Source organism: Ranitomeya variabilis, chromosome 3, assembly GCF_051348905.1.
Source record: "Ranitomeya variabilis isolate aRanVar5 chromosome 3, aRanVar5.hap1, whole genome shotgun sequence".
NCBI classification, from domain to species: domain Eukaryota; kingdom Metazoa; phylum Chordata; class Amphibia; order Anura; family Dendrobatidae; genus Ranitomeya; species Ranitomeya variabilis.
The window spans coordinates 326,887,738-326,903,477 of NC_135234.1; the positions used below are offsets into that span (position 1 = coordinate 326,887,738).

Consider the following 15,740-nt stretch of genomic DNA (forward strand, 5'->3'; position numbering starts at 1 on the left):
ACAGACACCATTATAAGTCAATGAGGTTTGTCTCATGCCGACAAAGTTCATCGTGTAATAAATATATTACTGCCATTAGTTGAGCTATTCTAATCTGAATAAAGAACAGGATAATAACAATCAGAGCAATAGTGTGAAAACAGCCTAAAGCAGCTTTATGATTTATTAAAATTGTGTATCGATAATTTAAATGCACTAAGACTTAAAGTTTTGTCTCTAGTAGTCGATTTAAGCTAGTGTAATGAGCAGTTACTAGAATTGTTTGAAGGAACAGATGTAGAGATGAGCGAATAAACTCAAGTGTTCATTTCTTTGACTTGGTCCTCCTAAATACTTTCATCACTCATCTAATTCTCATGCAGAAGCATGTGCACCTTATGCATTTCATGCATTGCAGTTTACTTTGTATAAATGCTACATGTATTCTACATGATTATGTTTGGATATATGTTCCATTCCAATATATTGCATTATGATTAATTATTACAATATTGTTATTCTCTCAATTTTCTGTGTCTATGGCTATGTTATTAATTATCCCGTCCTCATTTAATCGTTTTTAATGCTTAAGTTATGCTGGTGAACTCCATTCTTTCTATAGGTTATAATCCTCAGCTGTACTATCCATGCAGGGGAAATCATAATTATGTTCTGAAAACCCTCATGAAATATCAATTTGGAGTTTGTTAACAGAAATGAGTATTGGTCAAATAGTGGGTCATAGTCACTACATTTAGGCCATGTGCACACGTTCAGGAGTTTTTGCGTTTTTTTTGCGTTTTTTCACTATAAAAACGTGATAAAAATGCGAAAAAAACGCTTACATATGCCTCTATTATTTACAGGGTATTCCGCATTTTTTGTGCAAATGTTGCGATTTTTTTCGCGAAAAAATCGCATCGCGGAAAAAAAAGCAACATGTTCATTAAAAATGCGGATTGCGGGGATTCCGCACACCTAGGAGTGTATTGATCTGCTTACTTCCCGCACGGGGCTATGCCCACCATGCGGGAAGTAAGCAGATTATGTGCGGTTGGTACCCAGGGTGGAGGAGAGGAGACTCTCCTCCACGGACTGGGCACCATATAATTGGCCAAAAATAAAAGAATTAAAAAAAATAATAGTCCTATACTCACCCTCTGATGGCCCCCGAAGTGTTCCCGCCTCTCCGGTGCATGCTCTCTCTTCGGTTCCTATAGGTGGTGTGGTTCAGGACCTGCGATGACGTCACTGTCTTGTGATTGGTCGCGTGACCGCTCATGTGACTCACGCGACCAATCACAAGCCGCGACGTCATCACAGGTCCTGAACCACACTGGCATCTATAGGAACAGACGCCGCTGAGGAGATCGTCTGGGTGAGTATAACCATTTTTTATTTTTTTTATTATTTTTAAACATTCTATCTTTTACTATAGATGTTGCATAAGCAGCATCTATAGTAACAAGTTGGTCACATTTGTCAAACAGTATGTTTGACAAGTGTGACCAACTTGTCAGTCAGTTTTCCAAGCGATGCTACAGATCGCTTGGAAAACTTTAGCATTCTGCAAGCTAATTACGCTTGCAGAATGCTAAAAAAAACCGCGAAAAAAACGGAAAAAAAATGCCAAAAAAAAAAATGCGGATTTCTTGCAGAAAATTTCCAGTTTTCTTCAGGAAATTTCTGCAACAAATCCGGACGTGTGCACATACCCTTAAAACGACAGTATCAATGGTCACCCCATCCATGTAAATACAAATTGTCCATGTTGAGATATCTCTCTCTATAAGAAAGCACACAGGACAGCTATGGGTGGGCCCGCAGCACTTAGAGGACGCAGTCTGCTGATGTGAAATGTAGTTTTAACAGATTAGAATCAGACCAATCATTCAGCAACAGCAAGGACAATGTAATGAGATAGAAAGCTTATGTTCGACTTGCACTGTGTATTTCCAATACTTTTTCACATACTGAGGTTTGTAAAATAAATGCAGTCATAGTATTTTTCAAAAGCTGAAAAACTTTTTCAATCTTTGAACCTTATTCTAAAATGTCTTTAATTCACCTTTTCAAATAATTTCTGCATTTTTAAGATTGATAACATAACCAATGATAACGCCTCAAAGAAAGTATTAGCCATGGCACCTCACATGTCTATGTTCTGACTTGCTTCATTACTGTTAAAGATTTATACATTCATAAACATGGCTCAAACTAGGCATGTCACTTACACTTATCACACCAGTCAGTAATGAGAGGCTGATCAGAAACAGGGCTACTAGAAGGAGGTAACTTGAAACTGTATCTGCTGAAAAATAGAAAAAATGTTATATTTCATTCTATTCACATAGCTTTAGAAATAACTAGTTCATTTGTCATAATTATAATCATCAACATAATTGTGTTAGTAGGATGAAGTTAATTAAAATTCTAAAGAAACTGAATAATAATTTAATACAATTTAAAAGAAAGTGAATGAGTGAATGTGGCTAAACAGACTTTGATTTGTTCTTGTATTTATTCCTTATTTACTTTTTAACCCAAATATAATAGATTTGGTAAAATCAGTTGTTCACATAGAATTTGCAGTAAGTATAGTTGTTAGTAAAGGAATAACGGATGAATTATTGCCTGTAATGCGCGTTCCAGTAATCATTATAATGTGCATGACAATTCATTCCCTAATTACAGCTCTTCATTTATGGTGTTCATTTACTTTTCCCACTCTCTTTACTGCCTTTCATTGACTGTCTTTCTCATTTAAACTCTTGTAACAGTAAAACTGTGAAATCAGAAAATACTGCAATAATTGAAATAAGGGAATCCGTACTGTCCAAAAAAATCTGTGCCCATCATCCTTCACTCTCTATATGTGCATATCAATTCTTTATTTAAAGGGGTTGTCTCGGACTTTAACAATGATAGCCTATCCTTAGAATAGGTCATCAATGTCTGATGTTTTGGGATGCGACAGCCGGCACTCTTGTCAATCAGCTGTTCCCGCTGCAAGTGTCAGCCAGATCTGCTCAGAGTAGTGGCTGTGGCCAGGTACTGAACATCTGTCCTTTATTGAGTTAAATAGGGGGGCGGATATGCAGTTGGCACAGCTGGGCAGTGCAGCTCTAGCAATGGGAGAATTCTGAGCAAGCGTGCGAAACGTCAATGCATCATGATAATATAGCGTGCGCTGGGACCTTGTGCACACATGTGCAGAACCATTTGGGGCCTCCTCAAAGCAGAAGCTGGGGATTTCAGCGCAAGTGGCATCAGTCTGAAAACGTGGCGAAGGACCAAACAGTTGACAGTGAGCATCGGAGGTAGCGTAAAAGTGAACAGTGAAGTGAGTTTAAGGATTCATTTATGGTTTTATATCTTACATTTAAAAAGCTCTGGGATTTGTTGGAGTATGACTTTTTTGCTAATTTAATTTCCCAGGGAAATCCATGAGAACAGGTGAATTTGAATTTTGCCTGATCCGCTCATCCTACCTACAAGTGATGTCTTTGTATTACATTTTTTGGATCCCTGTAGAGACTGAGTTAAAGTGGCATCTTTTTTTAGTTGAAACCAATTTAATTACTAAACAATGGCTACTGAAAACCTAATTTTATTATTAAATGGGCTGAGGAGCTTAATATAACAGTTAATGAATTGTACACCTTCAAATTATCAATCCTCTTTTGATTAATATCTCAATCAGAGACATGAAGGCTGTCCCTCAAAAAGATGTTGGTGCGTTACCTCTACACTGTGTGCAGAATTATTAGGCAAGTTGTATTTTGATCACATGATACTTTTTATACATGTTGTCCTACTCCAAGCTTTTTGGCTTGAGAGCCAACTACCAATTGAGTAAATCAGGTGATGAGCATCTCTGTAATGAGGAGGGGTGTTGTCTAATGACATAAAAACCCTATATAAGGTGTGCTTAATTATTAGGCAACTTCCTTTCTTTTGGCAAAATGGGTCAGAAGAGAGATAAAAAGTCAAGACTGGGCCAAGAAATATCTTAAGACTGACTTTTCAAAGGTTTTATGGACTGATGAAATGAGAGTGACTCTTGATGGGCCAGATGGATGGGCCAGAGGCTGGATCAGTAAAGGGCAGAGAGCTCCACTTCGACTCAGACGCCAGCAAGGTGGAGGTGGGGTACTGGTATGGGCTGGTATCATCAAAGATGAACTTGTGGAACCTTTTCAGGTTGAGGATGGAGTGAAGCTCAACTCCCAGACCTACTTCCAGTTTCTGGAAGACAACTTCTTCAAGCAGTGGCACAGGAAGAAGTCGGTATCATTCAAGAAAAATATGATATTCGTGCAGGACAATGCTCCATCACATGCCTCCAAATACTCCACAGCGTGGCTGTCCAGTAAAGGTCTCAAAGAAGAAAAAATAATGACATGTGTTGTGATTTTGCTTTTTGCTCCCTCTAGTGGTCATTAGTGATTTGACTCTGGAGCTTCTGTCTTTTCCTATATCCTCACCTGGGCCGTTAGTTCAGGGGCGTTGCTATATAAGCTCCCTGGACCTTCATTTCAATGCCTGGCATCGTTGAAATCAGAGCTAATCTGTTGTGCTCTTGTCCTATGATCCTGGTTCCTGTATTTCAAGCTAAGTCTGCTTCCTTGCTTTTTGCTTTTGTTTTGTTTGGTATTTTTGTCCAGCTTGTTCCAATCTGTATCCTGACCTTTGCTGGAAGCTCTAGGGGGCTGGTGTTCTCCCCCCGGACCGTTAGACGGTTCGGGGGTTCTTGAATCTCCAGCGTGGATTTTTATAGGGTTTTTGTTGACCAGATAAGTTATCTTGCTATATTCTGCTATTAGTAAGCTGGCCTCTCTTTGCTGAACCTGGTTCATTTCTGTGTTTGTCATTTCCTCTTACCTCACCGTTATTATTTGTGGGGGGCTTGTATCTTGCTTTGGGGTCCCTTTCTCTGGAGGCAAGAGAGGTCTTTGTTTTCTTCTCCTAGGGGTAGTTAGATTCTCCGGCTGGCGCGAGTCATCTAGCGATCACCGTAGGCATGATCCCCGGCTACTTCTAGTGTTGGCGTTAGGAGTAGCTATTTGGTCAACCCAGTTACCACAGCCCTATGAGCTGGATTTTTGAATCTCGCAGACTTACACGTTCCTCTGAGACCCTGTCCACTGGGGTCATAACAGTATGCCAGGCCAGTATTAAATGTTTAATGCATTGCAGAAGTGGGATTATAAGAAAGAAAATTTTGAGTTTTTTTTTCCCTCTCTCATTTTTTTTTTTTTTTTCTTTTCCCCTTTACCTCAGAGTGGCTTAAGCTTGCTGCAGACATGAATGTCCAGACCTTGATTATAAGTGTGGACCAGCTTGCCGCTCGTGTGCAGGGTATACAAGATTATGTTACCAGAAATCCTAGGTCTGAACCCAAGATTCCGATTCCTGAACTGTTTTCAGGAGACCGATTTAAGTTTAGGAATTTCAGGAATAATTGTAAATTGTTTTTGTCCCTGAAACCTTGTTCGTCTGGAGACTCTGCTCAACAAGTAAAAATTGTTATTTCATTCTTACGGGGTGACCCTCAAGATTGGGCTTTTTCGTTGGCGCCAGGAGATCCGGCATTGTCTGATATTGATGCGTTTTTTCTGGTGCTCGGTTTACTTTATGAGGAACCCAATCTTGAGATTCAGGCAGAGAAAGCCTTGCTGGCTATGTCTCAGGGCCAGGACGAGGCTGAGGTGTATTGCCAAAAATTTCAGAAATGGTCCGTGCTGACACATTGGAACGAGTGTGCACTGGCCGCTAATTTTAGAAATGGCCTTTCTGAGGCCATTAAGAATGTTATGGTGGGTTTTCCCATTCCCACAGGTCTGAATGATACCATGTCCCTGGCTATTCAAATTGACCGGCGGTTGCGGGAGCGCAAAACCGCAAATTCCCTCATGTTGTTGTCTGAACAGACACCTGATGTGATGCAATGTGATAGAAAAACCGCAAATTCCCTCATGGTGTTGTCTGAACGGACACCTGATTTGATGCAATGTGATAGAATCCTGACTAGAAATGAGAGGAAAATTCATAGACGCCGGAATGGCTTGTACTACTACTGTGGTGATTCTACACATGTTATCTCAGCATGCTCTAAACGTATATCTAAGGTTGTTAGTCCTGTCACCGTTGGTAATTTGCATCCTAAGTTTATTCTGTCTGTTACTTTGATTTGCTCACTGTCATCTTATCCTGTCATGGCGTTTGTAGATTCAGGTGCTGCCCTGAGTCTTATGGATCTCTCATTTGCTAAGCGCTGTGGTTTTATTCTTGAACCATTAGAAAATCCTATCCCTCTTAGGGGTATTGATGCTACGCCATTAGCAGAAAATAAACCGCAGTATTGGACACAGGTTACCATGTGCATGACTCCTGAACACCGCGAGGTGATACGTTTTCTCGTTCTACATAAAATGCATGATTTGGTTGTTTTGGGGCTGCCATGGTTACAGACCCATAATCCAGTCCTTGACTGGAAGGCTATGTCAGTGTCTAGTTGGGGCTGTCGTGGTATTCATGAGGATTCCCTGCCTGTGTCTATTGCTTCTTCTACGCCTTCGGAAGTTCCGGAGTATTTGTCTGATTATCAGGATGTCTTTAGCGAGTCCAGGTCCAGTGCATTGCCTCCTCATAGGGAATGTGACTGTGCAATAGATTTGATTCCAGGCAGTAAATTTCCTAAGGGAAGACTGTTTAATCTGTCGATACCTGAACATACCGCTATGCGTTCATATATCAAGGAGTCTCTGGAGAAAGGACACATCCGTCCGTCTTCTTCCCCTCTTGGTGCGGGATTCTTTTTTGTGGCTAAAAAGGACGGATCTTTGAGGCCTTGTATTGACTATCGGCTTTTAAATAAGATCACTGTCAAATTTCAGTATCCTTTGCCGCTGTTGTCTGACTTGTTTGCCCGGATTAAAGGTGCCAAGTGGTTTACCAAGATAGACCTTCGTGGTGCGTACAACCTTGTGCGCATTAAGCAAGGGGATGAATGGAAAACCGCATTCAATACGCCCGAAGGTCATTTTGAGTACTTGGTGATGCCTTTTGGGATCTCTAATGCCCCTTCAGTTTTTCAGTCCTTTATGCATGACATTTTCCGGAACTATCTGGATAAATTTTTGATCGTTTATCTGGATGATATTCTGTTTTTTTCTGATAATTGGGACTCGCATGTGGAGCAGGTCAGGATGGTCTTTAAAATTTTGCGTGAAAATTCTTTGTTTGTCAAGGGCTCAAAGTGTCTTTTTGGTGTACAGAAGGTTCCCTTTTTGGGGTTCATTTTTTCCCCTTCTGCTGTGGAGATGGACCCAGTCAAGGTCCGAGCTATTCTTGATTGGACTCAGCCCTCGTCAGTTAAGAGTCTTCAGAAGTTCTTGGGTTTCGCTAACTTCTACCGTCGTTTTATCGCTAACTTTTCTAGCATTGTGAAACCTTTGACGGATATGACCAAGAAGGGCTCCGATGTGGTTAATTGGGCTCCTGCTGCCGTGGAGGCTTTCCAGGAGTTGAAACGTCGGTTTACTTCGGCGCCTGTTTTGTGCCAGCCTGATGTCTCGCTTCCCTTTCAGGTTGAGGTGGATGCTTCAGAGATTGGAGCAGGGGCCGTTTTGTCGCAGAGAGGCCCTGGTTGCTCTGTTATGAGACCTTGCGCCTTTTTCTCTAGGAAGTTTTCGCCTGCGGAGCGAAATTATGATGTGGGCAATCGGGAGTTGTTGGCCATGAAATGGGCATTTGAGGAGTGGCGTCATTGGCTCGAGGGTGCTAAGCATCGTGTGGTGGTCTTGACTGATCACAAAAATCTGATGTATCTCGAGTCTGCTAAACGCCTGAATCCTAGACAGGCCCGCTGGTCATTGTTTTTCTCCCGTTTCGACTTTGTTGTCTCGTATTTACCAGGTTCAAAAAATGTGAAGGCCGATGCTCTTTCCAGGAGCTTTGTGCCTGATGCTCCTGGAGTCGCTGAACCTGTTGGTATTCTTAAGGATGGTATTATCTTGTCAGCTATTTCTCCTGATCTGCGACGTGTGTTGCAGAGATTTCAGGCTGATAGGCCTGATTCTTGTCCACCTGACAGACTGTTTGTGCCTGATAAGTGGACCAGCAGAGTCATTTCGTTGTCGTTTTCGTCTGCTTTCCATCCTCAGACTAATGGACAGACGGAGCGAACTAATCAGACTTTGGAGGCTTATTTGAGGTGTTTTGTCTCTGCTGATCAGGACGATTGGGTGACCTTCTTGCCGTTGGCTGAGTTTGCCCTTAATAATCGGGCTAGTTCCGCCACCTTGGTTTCGCCGTTTTTCTGCAACTCTGGTTTCCACCCTCGTTTTTCTTCGGGTCATGTGGAACCTTCTGACTGCCCTGGGGTGGATTCTGTGGTGGATAGGTTGCAGCGGATCTGGAATCTTGTGGTGGACAACTTGAAGTTGTCACAGGAGAGGGCTCAGCGCTTTGCCAACCGCCGCCGCGGTGTGGGTCCCCGACTACGTGTTGGGGATTTGGTGTGGCTTTCTTCCCGCTTTGTTCCTATGAAGGTTTCCTCTCCCAAATTTAAACCTCGTTTTATTGGTCCTTACAAGATATTGGAAATCCTTAATCCTGTATCCTTTCGCCTGGATCTTCCTCTGTCGTTTGCTATCCACAACGTATTTCATAGGTCCTTGTTGCGGCGGTACGTTGTGCCTGTGGTTCCTTCTGCTGAGCCTCCTGCTCCGGTGTTGGTTGAGGGCGAGTTGGAGTACGTGGTGGAGAAGATCTTGGATTCTCGTCTCTCCAGGCGGAGGCTTCAGTACCTGGTCAAGTGGAAGGGCTATGGTCAGGAAGATAATTCCTGGGTGATCGCCTCTGATGTTCATGCGGCCGATTTAGTTCGTGCCTTTCACGCCGCTCGTCCTGATCGCCCTGGTGGTCGTGGTGAGGGTTCGGTGACCCCTCACTAAGGGGGGGGTACTGTTGTGATTTTGCTTTTTGCTCCCTCTAGTGGTCATTAGTGATTTGACTCTGGAGCTTCTGTCTTTTCCTATATCCTCACCTGGGCCGTTAGTTCAGGGGCGTTGCTATATAAGCTCCCTGGACCTTCAGTTCAATGCCTGGCATCGTTGAAATCAGAGCTAATCTGTTGTGCTCTTGTCCTATGATCCTGGTTCCTGTATTTCAAGCTAAGTCTGCTTCCTTGCTTTTTGCTTTTGTTTTGTTTGGTATTTTTGTCCAGCTTGTTCCAATCTGTATCCTGACCTTTGCTGGAAGCTCTAGGGGGCTGGTGTTCTCCCCCCGGACCGTTAGACGGTTCGGGGGTTCTTGAATCTCCAGCGTGGATTTTTATAGGGTTTTTGTTGACCAGATAAGTTATCTTGCTATATTCTGCTATTAGTAAGCTGGCCTCTCTTTGCTGAACCTGGTTCATTTCTGTGTTTGTCATTTCCTCTTACCTCACCATTATTATTTGTGGGGGGCTTGTATCTTGCTTTGGGGTCCCTTTCTCTGGAGGCAAGAGAGGTCTTTGTTTTCTTCTCCTAGGGGTAGTTAGATTCTCCGGCTGGCGCGAGTCATCTAGCGATCACCGTAGGCATGATCCCCGGCTACTTCTAGTGTTGGCGTTAGGAGTAGCTATTTGGTCAACCCAGTTACCACAGCCCTATGAGCTGGATTTTTGAATCTCGCAGACTTACACGTTCCTCTGAGACCCTGTCCACTGGGGTCATAACAGACATGGCCTCCTTCTTCACCTGATCTGAACCCCATAGAGAACCTGTGGTCCCTCATAAAATGTGAGATCTACAGGGAGGGAAAACAGTACACCTCTTGGAACAGTGTCTGGGAGGCTGCTGCACGCAATGTTGATCGTAAACATATGAAGCAACTGACATAATCTATGGATGGAAGGCTGCTGAGTGTCATCATAAAGAAAGGTGGCTATATTGGTCACTAATTTTGGGGGGTTTTGGTTTTGTTTTTGCATGTCAGAAATGTTTATTTCTAAATTTTGTGCACTTATATTAGTTTACCTGGTGAAAATAAACAATTGAGTTTTGAAAATATTTGGTTTTTATTAAATTGCCTAATAATCATGCACAGTAATAGTTACCTGCACAAACAGATATCCTCCTAAGATAGCCAAATCTAAGAAAAAACACTCCAACTTCCAAAAATATTAAGCTTTGATATTTATGAGTCTTTTGGGTTGATTGAGAACATAGTTGTTGATGAATAATAAAAATAATCCTCTAAAATACAACTTGCCTAGTAATTCTGCACACAGTGTATGCCTAAATACTCTTGCAAGACACAATGCCCTCAGAGTGCAGAAGGAACATTTTCACTACCAGCCTCTCTAATTAGGAAGTTTTGTCATGTTTAATATATTAATTCTGGAGCTGCCTAGGTAGATTACAAATAGATCTTTGGTGACCTTGATTGCTATAGCTGCTCTGACTTTCTGATATATTGTGAGTGATCATGCATTATGGAATATATGAGGCTGATGAATTTACAGATTGTGTAATGAGCCAGATTCTATTCGTGCATTGTTTTATCTCTATTTTTACGGGGTTTTATTGTTTTAATGCCGTATAGAACATTTTGTATGAAAGGAAGTATAATCACTCAATGATTGAATTTACGACTTTGGGTAAAAGCCTGCAATTCCCCACTTCTTGGCCTGCATATGCGCTATTTATTTTGTGCTATTTTATTGTTTGTCTTTAATAGGGATGTGGTAATTGTAACACCAACTGTCTATGCATGTTACATAATTATCGCTGTAAACAGTTATTACAATAATGATAATCTGGCAAGAATGATTGTGTCTGGAGTGGAAAGTATTCTCTACATATGACAAGTTTTCATTGATTTTAGATAATAAAGATGTGTGTTATTGATTTATAAAAGGGATTCTGTGTTAGGCAATGATAAATACATTTTGTTTTATGTCATAAAAAATTAGTCTTGATTTTGTTTTTTTAGTCAGATTCACTCTGTAATTGTTTTTCAATTAGGTTTATAGAAATTACTTTAAATTGCCATCGAAAATAAATGGGTATTTTGTAACTACATCTATTCATAATGGGCAAGAGGAATAATGGAATTTCAGACATTGTAAGTTGAAAAAATGCTTGTATACGCGGAAGGATTGATCTTATATAATGACTATTTTATGAGTTCAATGCAAGTTGAATCAACAAAATGACTAAAAATCTATAATTCATGACTATCTATCTATCTATCTATCTATCTATCTATCTATCTATCTATCTATCTCATATCTATATCTCTAGAAAAACAAACACCCCTTCTAATGATGTGAAAAAGTGAAGGACTCTTAATTGGCCCATGCAGCAACATTTCGGTTCCCTAATTAAACCTTTCTATCCCAGCTATTTATCATATATATATATATATATATATATATATATATATATATGGACAACATAGCCAAAAGTATTGGACACACCTCTTAACCATTTATTTCTATTTTTTCATTCAGTCCCATTATCACAAGTGTATAAAATCTAGCTCCTAGCTGTTATGAACGTGTTCACACACTCACATGGGTAATGGTAGAAGGAAAGAACTTACAAAGTGAGTCAACTTGTCCCTGTACAGACTTAACCACAAAAGTAAAGAACACCTACTTGGGCCTGGCTCCCTAGAAGGCGAGGGGTTTTGCGTACCTCCTGAGAGACCAGATGAACTGAAGTTAAGTGTGGTCCTGTAATAGGACATCACTGTTGTAATAGTTAATTACATTTATTTCCTCCTAACTATTCCACAATCAGCTGTGAGTGCTGTAATAAAAGTGGAACAGTTTAAAAACCACAACGACTGAACGCAGCATGGTGGCTCAGTGGTTAGCACTGTAGGCTTGCAGCACTGGGGTCCTGGATTCAAATCCCACCAAGGACAACATCTGCAAGGAGTTTATATGTTCTCCCTGTGTTTGCTTGGGTTTTATCCTGGTATTCCTGTTTCCTCCCACATTCCAAAGACATACTGATAGGGAATTTAGATTGTAAGACCCATCGGGGACAGTGCCAATAATGTCTGTAAAGTGCTGTGGAATTAATGGCACTATATAAATGAGTAAAATAAATAAATAAACCATGATGTGGAGCCCATGTAAAGTTACAGTGCTGTATATAGAATGTGTTTCTATATTGTAAACCTGTCTTTAAGCCATTTATCAATGTGATGTCTATAGATGTAGCAATCGCTAAAGTAACTGCAAATGCTTTAGGCTATTTTTGTTATGTGACTGTTCTAATCCAAAGTGTATAGCAGCAATGCTATGCAAATAGTGTAAGGAAGTGGACAAGAGAGAAGAATAAGGTTAAAGTTGATGCCTAGCTTAGTAATTGCAAGCAAACCCCGTCATCTGCTAGACAAAGGCAAAATTAAAAGTAAAGAAAGAATTAAAGTAGCCACCATTTCCATAAAAGAGTCAGAGAGCAGTCAAATTCCAGAGAAGGCTTGAGCTGAGCCAGTAGAAGTAGAAGTCTGTGATCTGTGACCAGCCTCAGTAGAAGATCCATAAGCTGCGCCATTAGATGTCCATACCTAGCACCAGTAGAAGTCTGTGATCAGCGCCAGAAGTCCGTTACCAGCGCCAGTAGTAGATCCTTAAGCAGCGCCATTAGAAGTTCTTGCCCAGAGCTAGTGGAAGACAGAGACCAGCACCAGTATAAGTCCATCTGTGACCAGCTCTTATAGAAGTCCCTGGCCAGCACCAGTAAAAGACTGTGACCAGCGCCACTAAAAGACTGTGATCAGTTCCAGTAGAAGTCCGTGTCCAGCACCGGTAGATGTCCATGCACCATTAGAAGTCCATAAACAGTGCCAGTAGAAGTCTGTAACCAGGGACAGTAAGAAATCTGTAAGTAGTGCGAGTAGAAGCCCATAACTACATCCGAACCAGGCTCGAGAGATGATTTAGCTGTAGCAGAGGATCTTTTCTGTGGGCCGTTACTTCCAGTGTAGATGTACGGTACAGGGTGTGGGCTGGGGCCGGGCTTCAGGGAATGGAAATGGCCAGTGCGACGAGCACACTGTCTAACCAGTGACTCACGCACTGTATCTAGGACTTGCGGCCAAGAGGGAAATACTGATGACCCCACCTAGGTCCGGTGTGATGATCAGAGTCAGAGGAGCTTACATAGACTATAATGGGAACGGGCCTAGTACTGAGAGTGATGACTGTGAATTTAAGACATTAAGTCATTAACAGTCATTTAAATGGTTGATAGCAAGAACAATATTTGTAGTAAAGTATTGATGAGATAGAATAATAGAATGATAGAATATTAGAGTTGGAAGGGAACTCAAGGGTCACCGTGTCCAACCCCTTGCTCAATGCAGAATATTGTACTGTATTTAGTCGCTTTGCTGTGTCATAATATACTGTATTGACCCTGTTACTGTTAATGCCATATAGTGCTTACATGTATAATAATAATAATAATAATAATAATAATCTTTTTATTTATATAGCGCCAACATATTCTGCAGAGCTTAACAGTTTGCACACATTATCATCGCTGTCCCCGATGGGGCTCACAATCTAAATTAGGTGCGATCGTTTAATAGCTAGTGTGGCATGGCTGTTACTTTGATGATTGCTATGTCTGTCAATCCGGTTCATCTTGATCTCCTAGCTATATATATTATACGAATGTTACATTTGAAAGTTAATAAGTGTGCTGAACATTCTTGCAAAGTGGTTCCAATACAAGAAAATATGTGGCCGCACAATACGATTTGCACAGGCTACGGCGGTCTAATTTGTGGTTGATAAGACATTGTCAATATGTCATCTACAGTATATATTGTAAGTCTTGCTGTGCATCTAATTATCTATTATCTATTAGTCACATACAGGTGCATATCACAAAATTAGAATATCACCAAAAAGTTAATTTATTTCAGTTCTTCAATAGAAAAAGTGAAACTCATATATTATATAGAGTCATTACAAACAGAGTGATCTATTTCAAGTGTTTATTTCTGTTAATGTTGATGAATATGGCTTACAGCCAATGAAAACCCAAAAGTCATTATCTCAGAAAATTGGAAGACTTTATAACTCAATACTTGGTCGGGGCTCCTTTTGCATTAATTACTGCATCAATGCAACGTGGCATGGAGGTGATAAGTGTGTATCATTGCTGAGGTGTTATGGAAGCCCAGGTTGCTTTGACAGCAGCCTTCAGCTCGTCTGCATTGTTGGGTTGAGAATCTATGGGGTATTGTCAAGAGGAAGATGAGAGACACAAGACCTAACAATGCGGACGAGCTGAAGGCTGCTATCAAAGCAACCTGGGCTTCCATAACACCTCAGAAGTGCCACAGACTGATCACCTCCACGTCACGCTGAATTGATGCAGTAATTGATGAAAAAGGAGCCCCAACCAAGTATTGAGTGCATTTACTGACCACACATTTCAGTAGGCCAACATTTCAGATGTTAAAATCATTTTTTCAAGTTGGTGTTATAATTTATTTTAATTTACTGAGATAATGACTTTTGGGTTTTCATTGGCTGTGAGCCATAATCATCATCATTAACAGAAATAAATACTTGAAATACATCACTCTATTTGTAATTTCAAATATACAAATTTTACTTTTTGTATTGAAGAACTGAAATAAATTAACTTTTTGATGATATTCTAATTTTGTGAGATGCACCTGTAATAAACTTCTTAACCCCATATCGACAATTTTCATTTTTTTTGCTTTATTTTTTCCTCCCATTCCTCAAAGAGACACCGGCATAGCTGCTTAAGGGCTTATTCGATGCAGGATGAGTTGTAGCTTTGATTAACACCTTTCATTTTAAGAAATAATGTACTGACAAAAAGTAAAAAAAAAATTCAAGTGTGATTAAATTGCAGAAGAAAACACAATTAGGGCATTGTTTTTTGGATTTTATTTTTACAGCAGTTATTGTGCAATGAAAATAACCTGGCAATATGATTCTTAAGCTTTGCATGATTACATTTACAGGTCCTTCTCAAAAAATTAGCATATAGTGTTAAATTTCATTATTTACCATAATGTAATGATTACAATTAAACTTTCATATATTATAGATTCATTATCCACCAACTGAAATTTGTCAGGTCTTTTATTGTTTTAATACTGATGATTTTGGCATACAACTCCTGATAACCCAAAAAACCTGTCTCAATAAATTAGCATATCAAGAAAAGGTTCTCTAAACGACCTATTACCCTAATCTTCTGAATCAACTAATTAACTCTAAACACATGCAAAAGATACCTGAGGCTTTTAAAAACTCCCTGCCTGGTTCATTACTCAAAACCCCCATCATGGGTAAGACTAGCGACCTGACAGATGTCAAGAAGGCCATCATTGACACCCTCAAGCAAGAGGGTAAGACCCAGAAAGAAATTTCTCAACAAATAGGCTGTTCCCAGAGTGCTGTATCAAGGCACCTCAATGGTAAGTCTGTTGGAAGGCAAAAATGTGGCAGAAAACGCTGTACAACGAGAAGAGGTGACCGGACCCTGAGGAAGATTGTGGAGAAGGACCGATTCCAGACCTTGGGGAACCTGAGGAAGCAGTGGACTGAGTCTGGTGTGGAAACATCCAGAGCCACCGTGCACAGGCGTGTGCAGGAAATGGGCTACAGGTGCCGCATTCCCCAGGTAAAGCCACTTTTGAACCATAAACAGCGGCAGAAGCGCCTGACCTGGGCTACAGAGAAGCAGCACTGGACTGTTGCT

General features: G+C 40.7%; 1 protein-coding gene across 1 annotated transcript in view; it reads right to left on the reverse strand.

Moving 5' to 3' along the window:
• LAPTM5 (lysosomal protein transmembrane 5) overlaps window positions 1–15,740 on the reverse strand; it is a 103,340-nt gene that overhangs the window by 65,610 nt on the left and 21,990 nt on the right. Inside the window, exon 3 of the mRNA XM_077299592.1 lies at window positions 2,214–2,290. Coding sequence (XP_077155707.1) covers window positions 2,214–2,290 — 77 coding nt within the window. The remainder of the gene's footprint in view (window positions 1–2,213; window positions 2,291–15,740) is intronic.